Source organism: Lycorma delicatula, chromosome 12 (assembly GCF_047948215.1).
Source record: "Lycorma delicatula isolate Av1 chromosome 12, ASM4794821v1, whole genome shotgun sequence".
Lineage (NCBI taxonomy): Eukaryota > Metazoa > Arthropoda > Insecta > Hemiptera > Fulgoridae > Lycorma > Lycorma delicatula.
In genome coordinates, this window is record NC_134466.1 from 13,278,539 (window position 1) to 13,303,737 (window position 25,199).

At 30.4% G+C, this 25,199-nt stretch overlaps 1 protein-coding gene across 5 annotated transcripts in view; it reads right to left on the reverse strand.

Annotated features, from left to right (window-relative positions):
* faf (ubiquitin carboxyl-terminal hydrolase-like faf) overlaps positions 1-25,199 on the reverse strand; it is a 173,171-nt gene that overhangs the window by 64,094 nt on the left and 83,878 nt on the right. For all 5 annotated transcript variants that reach the window (XM_075380487.1, XM_075380491.1, XM_075380488.1 and 2 more), the window contains exons 24-29: positions 20,194-20,395; positions 16,482-16,608; positions 12,932-13,082; positions 9,905-10,006; positions 4,215-4,364; positions 2,150-2,357 (exon numbers count right to left, since the gene is read on the reverse strand). In XM_075380487.1, the coding sequence (XP_075236602.1) occupies positions 2,150-2,357; positions 4,215-4,364; positions 9,905-10,006; positions 12,932-13,082; positions 16,482-16,608; positions 20,194-20,395 (940 nt within the window). The remainder of the gene's footprint in view (positions 1-2,149; positions 2,358-4,214; positions 4,365-9,904; positions 10,007-12,931; positions 13,083-16,481; positions 16,609-20,193; positions 20,396-25,199) is intronic.

Genomic DNA, 25,199 nt, shown 5'->3' on the forward strand with positions numbered 1-25,199 from the left:
AGTATGCATTTACCAAGGTGCCAAACTAGAAATAACATAAAATGAGATGCAATAAAAAAAAAAATATGTAGTAAGTTATGGTCAGAAGTTATAAACACTAATCTATATAAAAGATCTGATGAATATATAACTAATGTAAAACTATGAACCTTGTAAAATAGCCGTCGGGATGAGAGGGTATGGAGATCAACATTGAACACGAACTCACATAAATTACTATCACACCATGGCCTTAAAAATAACAGAAAGCAAAATTTTATATGCAGACTGAATGCCGGAAAAATCTATAACTGATGACAGTAATGCTGAATAACCAGCACCAGTGATTTCATACTGAACAGGCAGCAGCACAATTTGAGATTGCCCTGTGATATGCGAGCAATACACAAATGACACACCAGTGACAGTATCTTTATGAAGTACTAGAAAGAAGTTTAAGCAACTTACTTCTACATTCATTGTTCAGCAGAAGGATTTTCAAACCGATTTTTTGGCAGAGTACAGATAGACCGTAATTAAATGTCCATGTACATTTAATTGTTTATGAATTTTTTATTACACAACTTTAATTTCACATGAACAAATACAGAAATATGTAAAACTAAAACATTTAAACAAGACTAACTTTAGGCTGAAAGTTGTATCTACACTTACTTTAGTTGTTACATTAATAATTTAGTATACATAGCTATTAGTCCAGCAGTTACATGAGTTTGGCTGTACGTGTACCATCAAAATAAGGATTCAGCTCTGATCTAATTCCATATCCTTAATCAGAAAGTGAAAAGACAACAAGCAAAATGTACAAAAATTGTTTAAGGAAATGAAACACACCATCATTATTAAATAAGAAAATCACCACACTCTTGTGTTAATAAATGATATATAAAATTAAAGCCGGCAAATCTTTTTATTTTTTAAATTCTTTATTTATTAATTAACTAAAAGAATACTATTTATTGTCAATGTCATAATCTAAGGTCCCAAAAGCCTGTTTATAAAATATATAAATAGATCAAACTATTTTACTGAAATTAATCTTTTTAAGATTCATATTATTCCTATGTACTGTTAAATTTTATTTAAATTCTATTAAGTAAACCACCCTAGAGAATATTGAGATAAGATATATCTTACCTTAATTTTTTATTATATAATGATAATGGAATTATTTCAATCATGACTGCGGATGCAGGACCGTGTGAAAGTACTTTCATTAAAAATTAAGGTAAGATATATCTTATCTCAATATTTTGTACTAGGTGGTTTATTTAAGCGATTAGATATAAATAAATCATAATTAAAATCTTTAAATTAGGACTCTTTAGCAAACAAACAAAAATGTCAGAGGAACAACATATAGCGTAAGCTAATGAGCTTTGCTTTCTTTTTTCAATCTTAACCTGATATTTCATAAACTCAATCAATGACAATTTTCTTCTCGCTTTTATTCAATCTTTATAGTACCTTCAACTACTTGATCTATTAAAACGATCATAGCTTTTTCACATTTCCTAACCTTTAATCCCTTCTTCTAAAATAAGTCTGTTTTGTCAATCTGGTGATGCTAAGGAAGTGGGAACTAGTTGAATTATTGCACTCTTCATATCAGTGCAGTTCATTGAGGGCATCCTGACCCCCATAGGGGAAGACACGCTCTGACACCCCATCCATTCCTAGCCCTTATGGGCTTTACCAGAGGTCATATTTGAAACCTTGGGTTTTTAACATATTCCAGTCTGCCTCTGCCTGGATGGGAATGCCATGAGTGACATTCCCATTGGTGTACTGCTACTTAATAAACTAAAAACAAAACACATCTTACAGAATCTTAAGTAACACTGAAAGGACTTAATGAAACAAAGGAACTGAACTATTTATCCACAGAACGTAAAAGTGAATTCATCACACAACAAGAAACATAAATATATTACACGGAACAATAACACAGTAACAAAGAATAAAAAACAATAAAAACATAATTTACAAAACAGAACATCAACAAAAACCGCTTTATCTATGGATCAATTTAAGGACTCTTTTATTTCCTATGTCTGAGCAAAAAGACCAATTGAAGATGTTTTTAACAGGAAAGCCAAGTTTCCTAATCTCTCCTAATAGATAAATATCGATTAAATTACACACTTACCAGAATAGAACATATCCGTTAGCATGTTGACTAGGAGTTTCATGTTTGGAACGCAACCCACACATAAAGTAACTAACAATTCAAATGCTGAGCTTAGAGTCACTGGTACAGAACAAACTGGTACTGCCTGTTCAGCAATCAGTTCACCGGTTCTTTGTAGATGCAACATTAACTTTGATGCAGGAAATATAAAATCTTCAACCATTTCCTGAAATACGTGCACAGCAAATATTAGTTCAATAATTTGGTTACCAATGAACAACTTTTCTGAGAACTACATTAGCAATTCATATGGATAAAATCATATTTGGTAAAGAGGTCAGAATATTATGGTCATATCAAGATATTACCATCTGCATCTGAGGGCGCAACACCAAGTTCTAATTAAATCAGTAATATTCCTATAATTATTGTTTGATAACCCTGACTCCATTTGTTGTTGCTATCCCTAAATTAACTACACTATATTCCCGATCAGTAAATCTAATATATAATATAGCTATTTAAAAGCTGTCATACATAAATAAGAAATTATAATTGAATTTATCAACACCTAACACCCTGAGATCTCCAGAATATTTTACGTAAAACTACATTTAATCTATTTATTTTCAGAAATATTGTTGGATTAAATAATAAAAAACTAAAGAAAATTCTTTCTACTGCACATTATTTTGCAGGTCGCATTCTTGTTCATTATTAACAAAATGTTTTTCTTTTAAATTCAGATGCAATTATAGTAAAACAGGAATATTAACACCAAAATAGATTTTTTATAATACTCTGTTCAGAACACTAATTTTCACACAAAAATATTCCTTAGAAATTATCTGGAAACTATATCACTAAGAAATATGAATATTTATTTCACATTGATCACTATCAAACTGCATTTTGTAATAGAAAAGTGAAATTTATCACTTTCAATTGCCAAGCACTCTGCGTAAATAGATTAATAAATTAAAAAAGGACTGCCCTTTATTATTGAATCAATAATAATCACGTCATTACAACAAAAAAAGCTAATATTTGGAAATTTTTTTGTATAGATAAACTACTTACAATAAAACTTGTGAAAAACTGATAAACATCAGCCAATTTTTTCCCAAACCAACTTTCTCTTATTAACCTTCCTTTAAAACTCATTACTAAATAATTACACATTTATGCTATGGCTCCTTGCACACTGGAAAGAAGCACATAGTTCCACGAATGAGTGTGAGCATATTAAACCTTGCATTATTTGCCTAGATAATAAGATAAGCATAAAAGATATTAATTTTGTTTAAAAAATTACAAATTTTCATATACTGATTGCATAATGGTAAGTATAAATGTTTCATCCGTAGCTGTTTAAAGAATTTTTACAATATATCTATCACAATTTAAATAGGATGCAAGACAATAAAAATTTTAAATTTGAGTAATTTTTTTCTTAGTAAGCAATTATGTGCTATAAAATTCTGAGTCAGAAATGCCCATTTTATATACAGCAGTATTTCAGCCGTTAATAATTTTTCATTAGGTTTGGCTGTAACAGCAATACTGTTCTTTCTCCTCGTCAACACTTCTGGTACCACTTTCATGCTGTTTGAGTGCGCAAAAACAGCCTACTGTATAAATGACAGCCTGGGCATTCATATAATCACCCACCGTAATTGGCTTCTGGCTGTATTTAATCAATATGAATTTAGTGAAGAGTATTCTCTTTAATATTTCCTCATCTCTGGTTAAATCTTTAGAAAATAAAACTGAAAACATTTCTATTTGTCTGTGCACAGCACATCAACACAAATGTAAAATTAATTACTTGATGTTAATTTTCATTTCTGACATCAGTTGAATTTGTTTGTACATACAAATGTTATAAATGAATAAATTTTTCATTCTCATTTTTTGAAAAAAATTACCAATTTTTTTTCAATATTTTATGATTAAAAATAGTGTCCAAACTATTTTTATCCAGACTGTTTTCACGTATTAGAAAAAAACTTAGAAATTTTTTATTAAAGTTTTTGTTTCTTTTTCTTTTTAAAATAATTTTTTTCTCTTTCTAAAAGATTACCTTGATAAGATGATTATTAGATTTTTCATCAGCACCAAGGTGGAATTTCTTTTCTGGTGTCATAAATGACAACAATTCTTTGGCAATACCTAAATGTCCCTCAAGTACTGGTTCTTCAACACCTGTTTCACCAGTTTCTTTAATGTTATCCTGAAATAAAAATTATAATATACCAATAAAAACAATAACACAACAGAATTTCTTTAAATATATATATTTTTTAAATGCAAATTAATCTATTTTTATAAAAACTTTTTTTTAAAAAAAGGTTTTTTTTATCAAAACAATGTAGTATTTTATAAAACTTTTTAAAAATAGAAATCACAGATACATATCTCTGAGAGAATGTTTTATATAGAAGGGATTGTAAAAAATATTTAAATATAAATTAATTTGTATTATTTTAATATAAATTCCACACACAAAAAAAAATAACTTGAAATCAAAGAATGTTAAATTCAGTAAACATCACCACATTCTGCCAAAGATTTTTAATCACTATTGTGTATTCTTTTGTGTACAGCCACCCCTTTCATTCATTCACTAATAAAATCGCTCCAAACATTGTGCAGTTCACTTTAATTTTATTACAAATTGTTTCTGTTTTATTACACAGTATATTTGTGTTCTGCTGCACTATTATTTTAAAACTTTAATAAAACTCTCTGTTATTATAACCATTACTATTTTTTCCCCGCTTAGTAACAGGTGTGCCACTGGATTTTAACAAATAAGAGGATGGTGTGGTCAGAAGACTTCGGGAGAAGAGACAATTGTGTATTGTTGCTATACAAGTCTTTCTAAAGTTTCAGTTGTAATAAAGCCATGGCCTGTAAACTGATGAGTTTGTTGCCCACAAGTAATGTTGCTCAGTAGTTATAAAGGTTATGAGATTTAACAGCACCTGATTTTTATTCATGGGGGTTTTTGAAGTCTAGGATATACATCAATAACCCTTGAATAAGAGAAAAGTTAAAGGAGAGCATTAATTAAGAAAAGAAATCTTTGTCACTTACACAAACACACCCTACAGATTAGGAAAAGTATACATGAATAAATTGTAAAGTGCATAAAAAAAATTGTCATGGCCATTAAACAAATGAAATTTTTTAAATTTAAGATACTTATCATTTTTCCATTAGATTTAACTTTTCATAAATGAACTGTGTATATATTTTTTCACTACTTTAACTGGTTCATAAATTATTTTAATTAGTCAAAACCCAATGGTGCACCTACTTGATGTATTGGAATCGAAAAACAAAAATCCAAAATAATAGAGGTTTATTTAATTGCAATTCATATGAAAATATTATTTAAAGAAGATAAAATAACAGTTTATATTTTCTTACTGGGAAGCATTAAGAAATTAATCTCTAAAACCACCAGAAATAAAATACTATGTAAAAAATTGACAGTATAGTACAATACTGTTATAAATATAATATTCATTCTATAAACAAAGTGGAATATTAGATAATTTAAAATGACTTTTATATGCTTATAATGAATTTCACAATGATATTTTTATCAAACAATATTCTAATATTATATTAAAGGCCAGAAATAGCTGACGTTTTTAGTTACAAATTACTTTAGTAATGTACATTAATAAGAAAAAATAATGTTGTCAGATTATACTAAGCAAGGCAGAGAAAGAAACAGTACAACATATTTTAACAGTAATCCCATCATAAATATTTATCTTTTTTCTCCACAGTACAAAGGTTAACAAAATTAAAGCCATTCACTTCCACATTAGATAAGTTTTCACTTTTATAAAACACAGGCGTAGACCTAATGCAATGTGAAGTTTTAAGGACTTTGTGTTCAAGGACACACAAGCATGTGTTTTTAAAATTAAGTGAAATATAAATCTCTGAATACACAGTAAACTTATCTTTATTATCATATAGAAAATCATATAACTTATATTAATTCCAAGAATCAATCTTTACTTATTAAATTCTTTAATTATATTAAAACATATTTATTTATGACATATTAATTTATCAAAAATTGTTACTTGAAATTTATTATAGACAAACACAAATTTTTCTGTCTAGCACTGGAAATGTGTAATATTTAATGTTGTATTTTCCTTTGTTCTATTGTCATTATTGCCAATCGTAAGATTGTAGTTTTATAATGTCTTTAATTAAATTATCATCTATAAATGTAATTTGGTAGGTCATCATTTAATGTTTTTGTTTATATTTATAGATGTAATATTTTTCAAGTATATTCATTTTTTGTCATTTCCTCTCATCTTTTAAGACTACTTAAGTCAGTCTATTACAAAAGTTCATCAGAGGCCTTGCAGTCCTCCCAGTACTTTTTCATACCTTCCTGATCCCCAATTCCTTTTCTGGTGTTGAAAATGTTTGTTATGAGTTTCTTTCTTGTGAAGTATGAAGCGAGTATTTTTGTCCTTGATTTTTTTTTCATTTAATTTTATCTTGTCTGTGGTGTCTTCTAGTGTAAAGGCCAATTTCCTTTAGATCCTCTCTTATTTCTCTGATCCATCCATGCTGTCTAGGTGTTTTTCAAATCGAGATCGTACTGTACCAGAAGTCTCTAATATTGCATCCTCCTCTTGATATGTTCAAAGAATCAAAGTCTCCTCTTACACATGATATCAGTGATGGGTTTTAACTCTTTGTACATGACTTTGTTGGGCACGATTCACAATTACCCATCTTTCTGGTACTTTTTGTGCATGTAGGGTCTTGCAATCCTTTTGATTTTCAGGAGTCTGTCAGTCTTTGATTGTTTGTTCAGGTGGAAGAGTGTTCCTGCGGTATATGTGACTTCCGGTTTTATAATTGTGTCGTAGTGTCTTATTTTTTCATTTATGGGCCGGTTTCATAATTGTGTTGTAGTGACTTATTTCTGCATTTATCAATAAATTTTTTTTACTGAAGGTGTACCAGGTTCATTTTTGTACATTAGCTAGTCTGTTCTTGGTTGTATTGAGGATTTTTCATATAAGTTATTTCTCCGAGGTATTTAAATTGGATTACTATTATGACTTTATTATATGTTTATTTCTTTTAATTGTGTTGGTTTCTGAGGCATAATTTCTGTCTATTCTAATGATATTTTAAGACCAATTTTATTTGCAATGTTTTGAAGTTCTAATATTTGTGTTTTAGCTTTGTCGATATCATTTGCTAGCAGTGCCAAGTTGTCAGCGAAATCCAGGCAGTTTGTTTGATTTATGGCCAATTTTTATTTTTGGGGGCATTTTTTGAGCCATTCCCTCATTACAATTTCCATAACACAGTTGAATAGTAGCGGTGAGAGTCCATCGCCTTGGCGTAGTCTGTTTTGATCTTAAATGGTTCTGAGAGTTCGCCTCTGAATTTCACTCGACTTAGTGTTTGTGAGGGTCAGTTTATCATGTTTATTAATTTGAGATATAATCTGAGGTGTCTTAGAATTTTTAGTAGGGATTATCTGCGGATGCAATCGTATGCTTTCTAGAAGTCTACAATATTAACATCATGTCACCCTGCTTCTTTTTCTGTTGTAATCCATTATTAGTTTGAGACTTGTGATCCGGTCTGGAGAGGCCCTCCAGGGTCTGAAACCTCCCTGGTATTCTCATAGTTCTTTCTAGAGTTGTAAACCGGTCCTGTTGAGGATGTTTCTTGAAAGGATTTTGTATGTTGTGTCTAGGAGAGATTTCCCTGTAATTGTTACAGTCTGTTTTGTCCGTTTTTTTGTGTAGAGGGTGAATGAAGGCTATCATCCAGTGTCCTGATAATGATCTTCTTTGATCCAAATATTGACAAGCTGTTGATGAAGGCCAATTTTTGTTGGTCGTCTTGCATGTTTCCAGACCTCTAAAAAGGTCTAACCTTCTCCCACCACTTTGTAATTCATCATCTCATCCAGTGCTCAATAGGACTCTTATTGAGGGAGGGTTGATGTTTTCCAGTGGTGTTGTTTTTGGGGTACTGATGTTGAAATTGAGTATTTCTGTTGGTTCTTCACAATTTAGGAGTTTGTTGAAATATTTAGCTAGGATTTCTGCATTACCTTTGTTGTTAGGCCAGATTACGGTTTTCATCCTTCATTAATAGACTTTGTGATAGTGTATAGACTGCATTTTGTTGAATCCTTCTTATATTCATTCCAGTGTGTCTATACTGTTGTTTTTCTATTTTGCTTAAATTTGCCTAAAAAACTTTTATCATTACTACAAACTTCAAAAATCTCTAAATTATTTTTGTAATCAGTAATACTATGTTTACATTCTAACAAATGGCCACCAGCTACATTAGATATACCTCTTTTTTTTTTTGTTTCTGTATGCTGTTTAATGTTCAGTATATGGTTTTTAAAAGATCTGTTGATTTTTACCAATATAACTATTATTATGCACGTTGCATTTAATTTTGAATATTACTCTTAAATCCTCTTTATTATTTTTATTTTTTTAAATATTTTATAAGTGATATTTGCTTTAAATGGTTTTTTATATGTATTTTTATTATATACATTAACAATTTTTTTTTTTCTATTATTTTATTTGTATAACTGTATTTTAGGTAAAAACTATTATTAAAATTTATGTTATTTTCTGTTTTATTTTAGTATAATTAAATTATCTTGGTATTTTTCATTATGTTTTTACAAATTTTTTTTATAATTTTATGATCGAAACCATTAAATATTGCTATTAGTTTTATTTCATAATCTCTTTTTTGATTTAATTTTATTGTTTTTTGTTTAATGAATAGCTCTAAATATCATGTTCTTATACGTATTATCTTTTTGTGACCACTGGTGATTAGAATTTAAATGTATTGTAATATAATTTGTTGTGGGTTTTCTACAAACTGATGTTTTCTATTACTCAGTTTACATTTACTTCGATTTCAATATCTAAAAAATATATTTTTCTGTTATTTTGTATTTCGTATGTAAATTTTAAATTTTTATTGTAATTGTTAGGATTATTTTAAAATGAACAAATGTTCATTATTTATAGTTGGGTTACTTATAACTAAAATATCATCTACATATCTTATCCAAAATAATATTTGGTGTGTATTTAATATATTATGAAATATTTTATTTTCAAAATCTTGTATAAATGTTTAGACATTATGGTAGATATAGGTGATCCCATTCGCCTTCCGTTTGTGAATAAAAATTATTCTCATACTCAAATTAATTTTGAAAACATGTATTTCTTATAATAGTGAGTGATTAATGCATTTTATATTCTGGGGTTTCATTTATTATCTTTTTTATTATTTCTACTGTTTTGTCAATTGGTATATTATACAGGTATTATACTTATAAGATTTTATAGAACCTACTTTTCAAACTTATGCTTATTCTAAAAGCAAAGTAAAGGATTAAGAAGAAGGTGAATTTCATATTTAATAAATCTATGCAATTGGTTAAATGGGTCTTCCATGCTAGTTGCTAACAGCACTGTCTCAAAAATTGGAATTATCATTATGACAGTCTACTTTGGATGGTATTCAAGAAACATAAATGCTGATATGTTCTTAATATTTTTACTTTACTCACACACACACACACACATATATATATATATATATGTGAAAAAATATTTACACATGCATACTTGTGTAAATAAATAAACCTAAATAAACATAGATATGAACAAAAATCATAGAATAAAAAAAGACCTTAAACATGACACTCACCTTAACTTCTTTTAACCATTTTATTTCATTATTTAATAAAGCTTCAGCATTTGGTAATGGACAGTTATACATAAATGCAAAATTTAATAAACGACACAATAGCTGAAAGATAAAAGGAAAAAATCAATTACAGAAATAAACAAAATATAATATACGATTGTACTTTTAGTAAAATGATAGTATACAATTACTGTATCATAAAACTCAATTCTTAAATAAGTAATAAATGCAAGCTCTGATACATATATATTTAAGAAGGTAGTAACGTACTAACTAGTGAAAAGTACAATTAGATAAAGACAACAATACCCATCAAAAAGCATGGTGCATAATATTTTTGGAAAATCATCAGCAGTTTTTCAACAAATAATAAGACTTACATGCTCTGCCATGGTATAAGCAGAACAAACAATCTACAATAAAAAATCCTCTGTTATTATAATGAGCACAAAGTATACACCTCTTATCTGACAAACTTTGCACATCTGGACTTGTAATCAATAGTGTTTGTTCTATTTCTCCTCCCTGAGTTATAGTCACCAACCTGAGCATGAGATAAGAGATTTGTTACACACTAAATAATTATTATTAAATTCTGAACAAATGAAAGGGTCATTTCATTCAAATTAATATGAAAATAAAATTCATTATGGGGATTGTGTCTCTCTCTCTCTCTTTCTATTAGTCCAGACTTAACGAATCATGCAAGTCATTCAGACAGTCCGATAATTGGAAAATTACTCACTGGCAAAGATCCTCAGTCAATGAAGATCATTAAATTGAAATTTATAAAACTTTCTTAAGAACATTAACTTACTACTACAATAGTTTCTGAAAAATTTGGAATACGTATTGGGAGTGTATAAATTTAACAATATTAAGTGCTAAATAGGTTCCCTGTCTATTGCAGGCTGAACACAAAAGAAAATCTGGTTGCTTTCTCAAACTCTCATAGCAATTTTAAAAAGATAAGAAATTTTTAGATTCTACAAGCTGCAATGAAACACTAGTATATATTTGACACAGAGCCAAAATGAGCCATTACGCACTAGTAACATTCAGGCACTTCACCAAAGAAAGAAAAAACAACATTTTCACTGGGGAAAACAATGGTTTTTTTTTTATTGGGATTTGCAGTGAATGCTCATTCTATATTGTCATTCTCAACAAAACAAAGGACAATCACTGCTTAGTACTATGCTAGGACTTTTAAGTCAGAGATTTATTTCAAAAGGAAAGTTGCCTAATCTTTTTTTCTTTCTTCCAGGAAAATAATCGCCCTCCCAATGCTGATTTAAATATGGGAACACAAGCTGCACTCGTGAGATGTGCTACCTCACCCTCAATACACACCAGGTTTATGTTCATCAGACTATTATCTACTTGGCCTATTAGACTTGAATTAGGTGATTGACAATATAAAAGATAAATAAACATGAAACCAAGAAACTTCTCTTCTGGGATCAAGAAGGTTCCTGTGCTCTGAACCATTGCAATGATGTGGTAGGAGATTAATATTTGTATATAGCAGGTGTTTTTTTTTAGTGATAGTTTTGTTTTATAGAGATGGCTGTCATTTGTTTAGTTTTGATGACATTTCATTTAGTCATTTTAGATCAGTGAGCATTGGCAAATGATCATGAAAAAACTGATGCTGCAACATTTACAAATTATGGAAATATATTTCCAAAATCAATGTTCTGTTCGCCAAACGTACACACACTTCGTAATTTTTATGGCGCACATAATCGTTCATCAGAGCAACTTATTTGCCGAACTATTGATAAATTTCAAACAACATTTACTCTACTCAATGAAAAACCAACAACAAGACAAAGATCTGCACATACAGATGAAAATATCAGTGATAATGTTGAAGATGATCTGAATGTGTCTATTCGTAGCGGTTAACTACTTGGACTTTGTCCATCCACTACATAGAATATTCTGTATAAAGATCCTGTCTACACCCATACAAGATGCAATTGGTGCCTAAATCAATTGGAAACTGATCCACTTTTTATAAAAACATTTTGTTTAGTGACAAAGCTCATTTCTGGTTAAATGTCAACAAGCACAATTACCACATATGGAGTAAGACCAATCATCAGGATATTTACAAGTCTCCATTGCATCCTGAAAAATGATAGGTCCGTAATTTCTTTAAAAATGAGGTTAGAGAGCAAGTTACTGTCAATGGTGATTGTTACAGATCAGTGTTTAGTGACCGTTTCCAAATTTGCATGACATCAACCTACAACAGTTTTGGTTTCAACAGGATGGTGCCACACCTCACTGTTACAAAAACAATCGAAACAACAAAAAAAATTGAAACAATTTAGCAACAAAATTATTTCACGAAATGGTCCAGTGAATTGGCCACCAAAATCATGTGACCAAAACGAAATATATACCCAATTACTTGAAAAAGTGGTTCAAAATTGGACTGATCGAATCTGGTTCATCAAAGCTAGTCATAGTGCCGGAAATTATTTTCAAATATTAAATATCAGATAAAAACAAATTGGCTTCAAACTTACCTTTTTATGTTTTATTTCAATTCAGAGTTTTATCACTAAAAAAAAAAAACACCCTCTATATATATATATATATTCTTCTAATGTGAATGCTTTAAACAGCACCACTTTTTCACTTTTCATCAACATGACATAAATTTGTTCGGTTATTTTAAAAATTAAAAATATTATTAACATAAGCAAATAAATTTAAATATTTCCTATATTTCACTAATTATCAACATTAATAGTAAATTAACCAACAAATACTTAAGGGAACAAACTCAATCAAATGGTATATATTTTACAAAAATATAATTCAATACAGTGGAATAATACATCAAAAAAATATACAAAATATGAAACCAACCATCTAAAAAAAATAGCAACAAAAAAATTTAATTTTAAAATAATATATTTCTTATCTGGATTCTAGAAATATAATTGCTATTAATTCTTTAAAAAGGAATGAAACAGTAAATAAGTAAAAATAAAATGAACTAAAACACACCTGAAAATATTCATGTGAATTGCGAGCGTAATCTATAACTGTGCTATGAAGTACAGTAAAAAGTTGTGATATCATAAATTGTAATGGCTGTTGTGAACAACAAAATGTTGATATTATTAAAAATTGTTCAGCTGCTGATACACGAACTGACCTAAAAACAAATGAAACACACTTACTATATGTCGTAATTAAGTTAAGGACAAATCTTAATAGCAAGTGAAATACGCATCAGTAATCAGTAATATTTACCACTTTTTTTTTTTTGTCTTCAGTCATTTGACTGGTTTGATGCAGCTCTCCAAGATTCCCTATCTAGTGCTAGTCGTTTCATTTCAATATACCCTCTGCATCCTACATCCCTAACAATTTGTTTTACATATTCCAAACGTGGCTTGCCTACACAATTTTTCCCTTCTACCTGTCCTTCCAATATTAAAGCGACTATTCCAGGATGCCTTAGTATGTGGCCTATAAGTCTGTCTCTTCTTTTAACTATATTTTTCCAAATGCTTCTTTCTTCATCTATTTGCCGCAATACCTCTTCATTTGTCACTTTATCCACCCGTCTGATTTTTAACATTCTCCTATAGCACCGCATTTCAAAAGCTTCTAATCTTTTCTTCTCAGATACTCCGATTGTCCAAGTTTCACTTCCATATAAAGCGACACTCCAAACATACACTTTCAAAAATCTTTTCCTGACATTTAAATTAATTTTTGATGTAAACAAATTATATTTCCTACTGAAGGCTCGTTTAGCTTGTGCTATTCGGCATTTTATATCGCTCCTGCTTCGTCCATCTTTAGTAATTCTACTTCCCAAATAACAAAATTCTTCTACCTCCATAATCTTTTCTCCTCCTATTTTCACATCTATGCCGTTCATTGTTTCTTCTAAATCCTTTTCACTCTCGGCTAGAATTACTATATCATCAGCAAATCGTAGCATCTTTATCTTTTCGCCTTGTACTGTTACTCCGAATCTAAATTGTTCTTTAACATCATTAACTGCTAGTTCCATGTAAAGATTAAAAAGTAACGGTGACAGGGAACACCCTTGTCGGACTCCCTTTCTTATTACGGCTTCTTTCTTATGTTCTTCAATTGTTACTGTTGGTGTTTGGTTCCTGTACATGTTAGCAATTGTTCTTCTATCTCTGTATTTGAAGCCAATTTTTTTAAAATGCTGAACATTTTATTCCAGTCTACGTTATCGAATGCCTTTTCTAGGTCTACAAACGCCAAGTATGTCGGTTTGTTTTTCTTTAATCTTCTTTCTACTATTAATCTGAGGCCTAAAATTGCTTCCCTTACCCTATACTTTTCCTGAAACCAAATTGATCTTCTCCTAACACTTCTTCCACTCTCTTCTCAATTCTTCTGTATAGAATTCTAGTTAAGATTTTTGATGCATGACTAGTTAAACTAATTGTTCTGTATTCTTCACATTTATCTGCCCCTGCTTTCTTTGGTATCATGACTATAACACTTTTTTTAAAGTCTGACGGAAATTCCCCTTTTTCATAAATATTACACACCAGTTTGTATAATCTATCAATCGCTTCCTCACCTGCACTGCCCAGTAATTCTACAGGTATTCCGTCTATTCCAGGAGCCTTTCTGCCATTTAAATCTTTTAATGCTCTCTTAAAATCAGATCTCAGTATTGTTTCTCCCATTTCATCCTCCTCAACTTCCTCTTCTTCCTCTATAACACCATTTTCTAATTCATTTCCTCCGTGTAACTCTTCAATATATTCCAGCCATCTATCGACTTTACCTTTCGTATTACATATTGGTGTACCATTTTTGTTTAACACATTATTAGATTTTAATTTATGTACCCCAAAATTTTCCTTAACTTTCCTGTATGCTCTGTCTATTTTACCAATGTTCATTTCTCTTTCCACTTCTGAACACTTTTCTTTAATCCACTCTTCTTTTGCCAGTTTGCACTTCCTGTTTATAGCATTTCTTAATTGCCGATAGTTCCTTTTACTTTCTTCATCACTAGCATTCTTATATTTTCTACGTTCATCCATCACCTGCAATATATCGTCTGAAACCCAAGGTTTTCTACCAGTTCTCTTTATTTACCACATTCATTTTAATCATCTCCTCCTATAAGGGAAGAACAACAAAAATGCTTTATACGGAACCCAACACTTCTGTTTTTATGCTAGATGAAATGCAATCCTGATTTCTTCTAAACTTATCCATCCTATCTGTTAACTTGTAACCCTAAAAATATAAATTGTCGTCTCAAAATCCCTTTCAAACTGATCTCTAGAGTGGTAAAGTATATTTGCCATTCTTGCCAAATACACTTTAAAGCTTTACAGCTGTAGGAGTGGATTAAAAATTTTATTTTCCTTTTTGAATATCAAATATAAAATCAGGATTAAGGAATACCTACAACCCACAATGCATGAAGAATCCAAGCAGTGGAGTAATCCCCTGCAAAATGTATAGTACAGTCTTGTAAATACATCGTTAAATACTTTTCTGTAAAATTTAATTTAAAAATATGTGTTATGATACTTAAAAATTAAAATAAAACTATCCAATGCATTGTTTTTCTAAGTTCACTGGTTTGTCAGTTGCCTGAAACACACTGTGATTTTAAATTTCTTTACGTTCATTTCCTTCAATTTAAAAATAAATAAAAAAATCACAGACATTAATAATTTATTCCGGCAATAGCTTTTATAAATACAAAATTTGAATATCATCTTTACATTTTACCCTAAAATGTTTCTCCATTCACCCTAAAGTGAAAATCTGGCATTTTATATAGTTATGTTGGATACTTCCAAATAATACATAATTTTGAGAATGGGAAACAGATTTTCTTTAAGAGGTCTAAGCTCACCTTAAAAAACCTAATATATAGAGAAAAAGCAATTCCTTCAAATACCATTTTAAGCGAGTTTACACAAAATCAGTGATCACATTGTTCCCATCCTGAATAAAGATACTTTCTCCTAAGGAATTGTAGGGAGGAACGTTTGGAGGAGCATGAGGTTGTATGTCTCATGTCATTGTTCCTCAGAATTTAGATCATCCCTTTATCACTGCTTACCTCTTACCCTTAATCCCTTCCTTCCTAGCAGTTTGCTGTGGGGTTTTTCTGAGCACTTGGTGGATTTATATTTCTTTAATAAAGATAAAGCAGGTTCTTCTTAATAAAGTCTATGTATTTCTATAATTTCAAAAGGCGTCTTCACCAGTAAACCTGACTTTAGTCCTAGACTAGGTTTGTTTCCTATCCAGTTGTTTACAAAAAGCCTGATCTGGAGCTACAATGTTCATTAGGTAAAACCAGTCTTTTTTATATCCTTTCTAATATGATATATTAGAATATAATGGAATAAAATATAATAGGTTATACATAATAGAATATGTATAACATATACATAATAGAATATAATCTTTATGTTGCAAAAATAAACACTTTAGATGCATTGCTTGCTGGCATTGATTAGTTTATTACACATAAATTAACTGTAAACCAATGAGATATAAGTACATAAATAATTAATATACACACCTGTTATTGGCACACAACAATAGATCTATAATGAAAGTATGCCATGTAGCGTCTTTAATGAGTGTATCTAGACTAGAAGGACTCAGAACTAATGCTACAGTGAGAACTTCAAGAGCTTCTTTACAAACTGGAAAAAAACAATTACAATAGTATATAAAAAGCAAAAAGCTACTCTAAATGGTTATTGAAAAAAAAATTGGAAAACTTGATTACATGCAGGCTACTAACAAAATTTTTTACTTATCAAAAATTAGATGACCATTATGATTGTTAAACGATCATGGTTGCAGATCACTGATGTAATACAAGAAAAAAGTAAATATAATAAAATCACAAAAAAGGTTAATTAGAAAAATAATTAAAAGTAAGCAATACTTTCAAAATACAGCAGTTGACATTTAAGGAAGTCCAAAGAGAAAACAAAAATTTATCTTAAAATATTTAAAACACTGAAATTCCTGACTCACGAATGTCTATCACCATGACCTATTAATATGGATGCAGGTTTCAAATTTATTATAATAATATAATAAAAATTGAAATTTATTAAATCATCAACTCAACTGCTATTGCTCTTTGTAAAGGATAATAAATTAGAAAAAATTACAGAATAAAATAATAACATAAATGGGATAAAAGTTATTTGGACAACACAGCAACTTATATTTTATTGTAATTACACTGGTTGTTTAAAAAAAAATTAGTTTCTATACATCTTTCAAATACGCAACTGCAAAAGAGACAAATAAAAATATATGACACAAAAGGCATTCACTAAAAAAAAAAATATCTGAGAAGAAACATAATTGATAGGAGGTAAGAAAAAACTTTCTTCAACTTAAAAAAGTGCCAAATACCATGAGCTATAGATTCTCTGAAATCTTCAGGAATCTGTATTATAAAGCTATGTTTTCCACCCAACTTTTGGATATTTTCATCAATGAATACTTTGAATGTCAAAAGTAAAAATATCAGCTCAAAACACATCACTTAAAAATTAACCGAATACTGTTTCTAAAGAATGTATATAAACATATTCATTACTCAGAATCAATCAACTCAAATCACTTAATTCATTAAAAAAAATTCAAAACAATAAATTAAATATGTAAATTTTAAAAATAAACACTAGTTTATAAATTGTTTTAAAGAAAAAGAAATCATAGTTAGGCTTTGCATTTTTTATATGCTGTATATTTCCATAACAGATTACCATGCACAAGCTTCAGGCTTATGCAGTGAATTTACACATAATCTAAAACAGAAACCTGCAATTTATTTTTAACCAGATATTAAAATATAAAATGACACATTCAAAAAAGCAGGTTCATGTTGTTTCAATTCAGGTAAAAGGATCACAAGTTATATCACAACAAATACAATCATGGATGAATTTAACTTTATCTTCTTTACAATACAAGATTTACAATAGATTTCTTTACAATACTTCCATAATCCTGTCGCATAATCTTGTCAATGTAACAAACATAATTTTTCCTTTTATGATCTTCTTACGTTATCAATTAATAAAACATATTCGTAAATGTTTATATCATTTAACTGTATTTTACATCAGAAATCTTCTTTCTTTAAGAAATTCTGCTTCGTGTAAATATTTTAATTTTGAAAAAATGTTTTGATATGTCATAATTTTTTTTTCAGCGAAGGACTGTTCATGAGATTGGACCTGTCTGTTATACACAGTGTTTATGATTCAAGGAACATCACATCAAAATAAATAAAAAACTTTATTTCAACATAAGTCCAAAAATGCTTAGTTTACTACTGGCTATCCACCATTTTGTATTTTTAACATAAAAATTTAATTCTCTGGAGATTAATCCTATAGAACATTAAACTTCATATACTGCTAGGGTACCAAGAGGTTTACCTGTACAAAAATGATTCTGATCTCTCAATCCATTTCAAAATGACAGCCATGTAAACGTTTTAATTCTTAGTATCTTTACAACCACTGGTCTATTTAATGTTACATTATCATACAAAAATGTTGTGTTTTACAAAAAGTGTTTTATAACAAAAAAAGTGACACCTTATTTACTTAAATCAATTAAAATATTAACAAAATTAAAATAAATAAAATTATGGCAAACATTCTATATGCTACTCACACTAGATTAAAAAGCCAGTTTTCATTTCCTCCTGAATAAAATTAAATAATGACATGATCTCAACTTTAATTAAACACTAATATTATCCATATAATTAACAACACAAGCCTACAAAAATTTGGGTTGTGGAATTTTAACTTTCGATATTGATTCCTACGTATTTTTTGACGCTGAATCTGAAAATAACCTTCATTTTTTTCAATCGCATCAGGATTTTTCATAATCGCAAATTTAAAAATTTGTAAAAAGTTGAAAAATTGAGAAAATGTGATACTATAAAACAGACATACAATGATTTTTTTAATAATAGATTAATATAATATATTCAATTTTTTGGCTTACACTACCCATTGTTATAGCTAAACAGTTGAGTGGTCTGAAGAGGACGGTGGGGGGTTTCGGTTGAAGATGACGAGACGGTGGGAGAGCTTGGCTGACAGTTTGTGAAAAGACTTAACAAGATGTAACATGTTTATTGACAGCTATCTGTTCATGCACCATGCAACTACTATCAGTGCTGTTTCAACCATTAGAGTGAGTAAATAGTGGTTTTTCTGTCCTCTCTGATCAAAAGCATTTTTGTGGGTGGAAAAAATATTTTCAGGCCATAAATCAAATTTTCAGCTTTTAAAATGGCTTCAAGAGGCTGCAAAAATTCTGCAGATTCTTTTTGTTACATTTGTGGTGAGTTTCGTTCGACAAGTGTACCTCATGTATTTTTGAGTGAAAATAGGAGATCAAGACATTGAACACCCGACTACGTTTCTTACACACATGTTGAAGGTCTTAGATGGTGTTCAAAGGCTGAAAAAGAAGCATTCAGATTTAGAGTTCCAACGGTGTGGCAAAAGCTATAAAACAGTTTTCAGCGTTATTCACAGTTTGAACTAAACTATTTGGTTCAAGACTTATATCTGACCAAATAAAATTTAGCCAGTAAACCAAGCATTTCTGGCCTTAAGTTGATGAAAAGTTATTTCTTTATTTCAATGTTCAAATCATCCTCTGAATTCTTGAAAAGGTTTTTAAAAATACTATTTATATGGTTATATAAGCAAAATCAACTGTTATCAAGTTGATTCTGGCTCATGCAGTAAGCCACATTATTTTTACACTTCTTTATATAAAAATAAGGTAATGACTACATAAATAAGAATGTGAGAATTGAAATATTATGTATGAGCAAAACATATTTTACAGAAATTTTTTTCAAGTTTTATTTTTTAATGTACATAAAAATTAAAATGATTTTGACAAACACGTTTTCTCATCTGCTGCTGTTTAAGTATTTTATTAAGAAATCCTTTTGCAAGAATTGGGATAATAAAACTGTCCACTGTTTAGAACAATCCATAGTCGGAAGGTATCAGCTGATTCAGCAATTTTAATGTAATTTAATACTATACATTACTGTCTGTATGCAGCAGTTATTATGAGCTTTTAACACTTTTTAGCTTTTTAAAGTACACTTATATTCTTTGTATGTTAATACAAAAAATATTTATATGAATTACATTTGAAAATAATTATTAACTTTGAACAAAGTTCCTCCCTACCTTAATTTTTTAAAAAATACCTACCAAGTATATCATCATGCTGAGCAACATTTTCCATCAGTCTATCATGAAATTGTTCTTTCTCAGTTTCATCTAATAGATGAAGATTACCAGAGCATGCTACCCATGCCATTCTCATAAGCGCTTTAATCGTATCCTGACCAGGCATTTGCCATGATAATGCCATAGCCATCATCGTATTTTCAGTCTTATAATTTAATAAAACCTGGAATAAAAAAAATTCTTTCTTATCAGATGTAAATAAATATATAAATGCAATCCAAAACAAGTGCAAAAATAATCTGAAAATGTTTAAAACATTACATAATGTTAAGACATAAAAATACCACGTAGCAACACAAACTGAACCAAACAGACTCTTGATCTGCGGTTATTTGAGGTCACCTTAACGCTGCTACCACCCCTGCTAGTACTAACGACACTATTGATTGTGAATGTCACTACTTTCATCTATTGTTGTCAGTTTTAAACTGTTCATGAGTCAGAGCAGTATAGTTTCATTCTTTGCAACTATTTTTTCTAGAATGCTTTATTTGATCAAGGGCTGCTGTAGTGAAAACTTATGTTTGTTCTAAATCCTTTTCGAGAAATGTGTCAAATATTCCAAGAAAAAATTTCCAAACGCCAGTATCCCAGCAAAGAGTTAGAAAATGGGAGATAGAAAATACAATTTGGTTAGAAAATGGCATGTGGGATCTGTTTCAAATGCAAAATGTAAGATGACTTTCCATTAGGACCCCACAGACCATAGCCAATATTCAAATAATTTCTACTGTCCAAAAAAATTTATATGCAAAATTTACGTTTTTTTTTTTTTTTTTTTTTTTTTTTTACACCACAACAGTGATGTAAACCACAAATCTTGGCTTAAGCTTCATGATTTAAATTTTAAACAGTGTAGTGTAATAACTGGGCAACAACATAAGAAAATGAAAAACTGAAACATCTTAATTATTGCGAATGGCTTCTCAAAAACATTGTCAATGGACAGATATCGTATTCACGTTTTTGTTATTCACAATGCAATATTTTGCAATGTCTTTTCTGTATTCATGGCTAAAATTTTTCGTATTCATGTACATTACATTATGTAGCGATATTAAAAATTAAAATATTATCACACATTAAAAAAATAATAATTTAACACAGTACGAATACACAGTGATAGTGAACATACTGTACTGCACAGTACAGTATTTGTTTTTAAAGATAAGGTAGAAAAATTTCTCCATCGAATTTACTTTCATGACGAACAGGATACGAGTTACATACATAAATAAATTGTCAATATTGCACATGTAGAGTTTCAGATTAGGGCAGTTCAGTATGTACTATAAAGAAATTCAGTTGAACAGAAGTATCAATCATGTAATGGTTATTACTGTGTGCATGTTGTAAATAAGTAGTAAGTGTTTTTATTCAATACAAGATCTTTCAGAGTGTGATCATTAATCTACTTTACTGTACGTACAGAATAGTAGGCCTAACCTGCCATGTTGGTCTAGTGGTGAACGCATCTTCGCAAATCAGCTGGTTTTGAAGTCGAGAGTTCCAGCGAAGTCCTAGTAAAGGCAATTACTTTTATACAAATTTGAACACTAGATTGGCTAAACAGGAAAAAGGAAGAGGAAGAATAGTAGGCCTACTTTGTATTTTTGTGTGATTTTTGTTTTTAAACTTTAATAAAATTTATAGTTTAATTTAAAATATTTTTTATACTGTAAAGGGACTGAGTTAGTGTAAAAATGTCTTCAACCAGTAGCAATAAAAGAAAAAGGGTAAAAAAAGTTATGCCGTTATACAAAAAAGTTGGAATCCTGGATAGGCGAAGAAGGTGAATCCATAGCTTCTGTTGCTCAAAGATTTTCAGTAAATAAATCGACCATTCATTAAATTAAGAAATATGAACAACAAATTAGGGTCTCAGTGGCCTAACACTTTTAACACTTCCAAGTGTTAAAATAGTTAGGGATCCTGCAACTGAGAAGATGAAAACTGCACAAAGTATTTCGTTTAAAGATCAGAATCCAAAATTTAAGTGGACCTATTATTCATGAAAAAGCTAAGAGACTAATATCATTTTAATAAAGGGCAGAGCCAAAATGATGCTATTACTCCGTTGCAAGCTTCAGAAGGCTGGTTTAATAAATTTGAAGTCAAGCAATCTTCACGTAATGTAAAAATTGTAAGGAAAACTGCATTAGCAGATAAAGTAGCCGCAAAAACTTACCCAGTAAAATTTTAGAAAATCATCAAGGATAATAAAAACAAGCCAGAGGAGGTTTTTAATACAGATGAGACAGGCCTGTTTGGAAATGAACGCCTTCATCTGAAGGCTGAAAAATGATTTCATTTGTACAGTTGTAGGCTAATTTCAAAACCCCACAAGGGTCTTGACTTTCCTAGATGCTGGTGATGTATATATATATATATATATATATATATATATATACATATATATATTTTCTTCTTTTTCTTAGCTGTCATCCAATCTCATTCCACCATTCCTCTATCACCCTTTCTGCCTCTTCAAATCTCTTGCCATATCCTCCTTTATCTTCTCCATCCAACGCTTTCTAGGTCTACCTCCTCACAATTTCTACTCTCCTCACAATTCCAGCATTTTGCTTGGAATCGTTTTCTAAATCATACTCGCCACATGCCCAAACAATTTCATTCTGCTCCTCTCAACTTTTTCAACTACTGCAAATATCTTCATTTCTAATTTTGTTCCTTCTAGTTTTCTCCATCATGCTTCTCAAAGATTTCATTTCCTATATTCTATTCTCTTTCCGTCCTGAGGCTGTTCTTGTTTCCAATCCATATGTTAGAATTAGGGGAGAAGTATGTTTTATAAAGAACTTCCTTCCACTTTCTTGATACTTTCTTATTTCAAACCAAGCTCCTAACATTGACAAAATCCTTCAGCTGACTGAGTTCTCTTCCCTATTTCTTTGTCCAATTTTCCATTTTGCTCTATTATATTCCTTTGATAGTTCAAACTTTCAACTACTTTCACTACCTCATCCTTTATTTTAATTTTATTTCTCTCCTCTCTCATTCCTCTGGTTAACACCATTACTTTGCTTTTTACCACACTGACCATTCTCCACTCTACTTTTCCATTCCGTACATCCAGCTGATTCTGCACTTCTCCTTCGATATCACCCCAAATTACCACAACATCAACAAATAGTTATATTTACTCCCCCTTCTTGTAACTTTGACTTCACTTCTTTCTGTATTGCATCCATCACTACAATGAATAATCGACTCCCTTGCCTCAATCATGTCTTTATGGAAAACCAATCTGTCTCTTCCCCATCTTGGTTCTCACCTTACTCATACATTGTTTGGATCATTTTCACCACACTGCTTTCTGCTTCTTTCCTTTCCAAGTTTTCTCATACTTCCTCTCTTGTTGCACTTTTCCAATATCAATGAAACAAAACACCCTGTCCTTTCCAAATTCACAACTCTTTTCTGTCATCTGCCATACTGCATGTATAAAGTCCACCTCACTCTTCGAAACTGTTCTTCTTCAAACTTCCATTCCATCTCATCTCTCATTCACCCCTCTAATACTCTCTCTCATATAACATGCTACATGGGAAGTCAAGGTTACTGCTCTAAATTTCGCACTTCTTTCTATCTCCTTTCTTAAAAATAGGCATATCACCCCTTTACTCCAATCATTTGGATCATGCTGCCTTCATCACTCTGCTCAACCAATAAACACCAGGTTGTCCTGCTGCTCTCATCATTTTCACACTAATCTCATTGGATCCTGCTGCTATTCCTTGCCTTATTTTATTCAGATGCACCTCTACCTCTGCTACTTCCTTTTATGTCTCTATCCTCCCTCTCACTTTCATTCTTGATTTAACTTTATTCTATCCTGGACCTCCCCATTGGATAATGAGCAGCCGCTGAAAGTACTTCTTCCATCTTTCTCTTATTTTCACCCTGCCACCTAATATTTCACCCCCTTTATTATTGATTAAATTCTCACCCTTTCCTCATTCCTCTTTCCTGTAATTACATCTTCCTCTAACACTTCAACAAATTCTGACCAAATCTTTCTTTTAGCTCTTTACCTATTTTTTACTCTTTTTCAACAATTTTGTATTGTCTCTTCTTCTCACCCTCCCCTTATCCTCTTCATGCTTCTTTTTTCCTTCTTACTGACTTTTTCACTCTTTCATTCCACCCAGCTATAATCTTCTCCTTTGGTTTTCGATTTGCACACAAATGGTTTCACCTTCACTGCATTGCCCACAAAAGCCTCTTTAATTTTATTCACTCTTCCTCCACATCCCCTATTCCATCCAATGATAGCATTCTTTTAAAATAGCTGGTCCCTCTATTTCCAAACTTTTACCTTCTTCATCTTACTTCCTTCAACTTTATGACCTTCCCTCACCTTATCATAACCAAAACACACCGTGGTCCCCTTCAAAAGCAATGACTGTTAACATCTAGCAATTCCTTAAAGTGATTACCTGTGTATTGGTAATTTTTAATCAAAACTCCTTCATTTTCTTACTATAAATATATTTATAGTAAATAAATAAAAGCCTCATTTTACAGTAATCCGAGAAGTCCCAGCACCACTCCCTGGAGTATAAAATGCTGCTAAGTTTTGAGTCATGTGGTATTCAGTTCCTAAAAAAATAATTTTTTTACTGCAGTTGGTACTCCTGCACTCAAAATTACATACGACCTTCACTCCCTCTTTTATTTCAGTTGAAAAGCCATGGCTGATGTGAACAGATGCAGTTAGGAAAAATATGCATTTTCTTCTGACAGAGTTAAAGACGTACCACATAGCAGACAAAAAAAGATTGTGCTACTAAAAGATTGAAAGTGCTATCACATCATCACTCAATCACCAATTTATCATTATTAATGTGATTGAGCATCTCTCCAGTCAAATCTTATTCATAATTTTTTTTTTCTTTTTTTGGCAAAAAACATCTGTATGTCATCATCGCCCAGAAAAAAAAAAG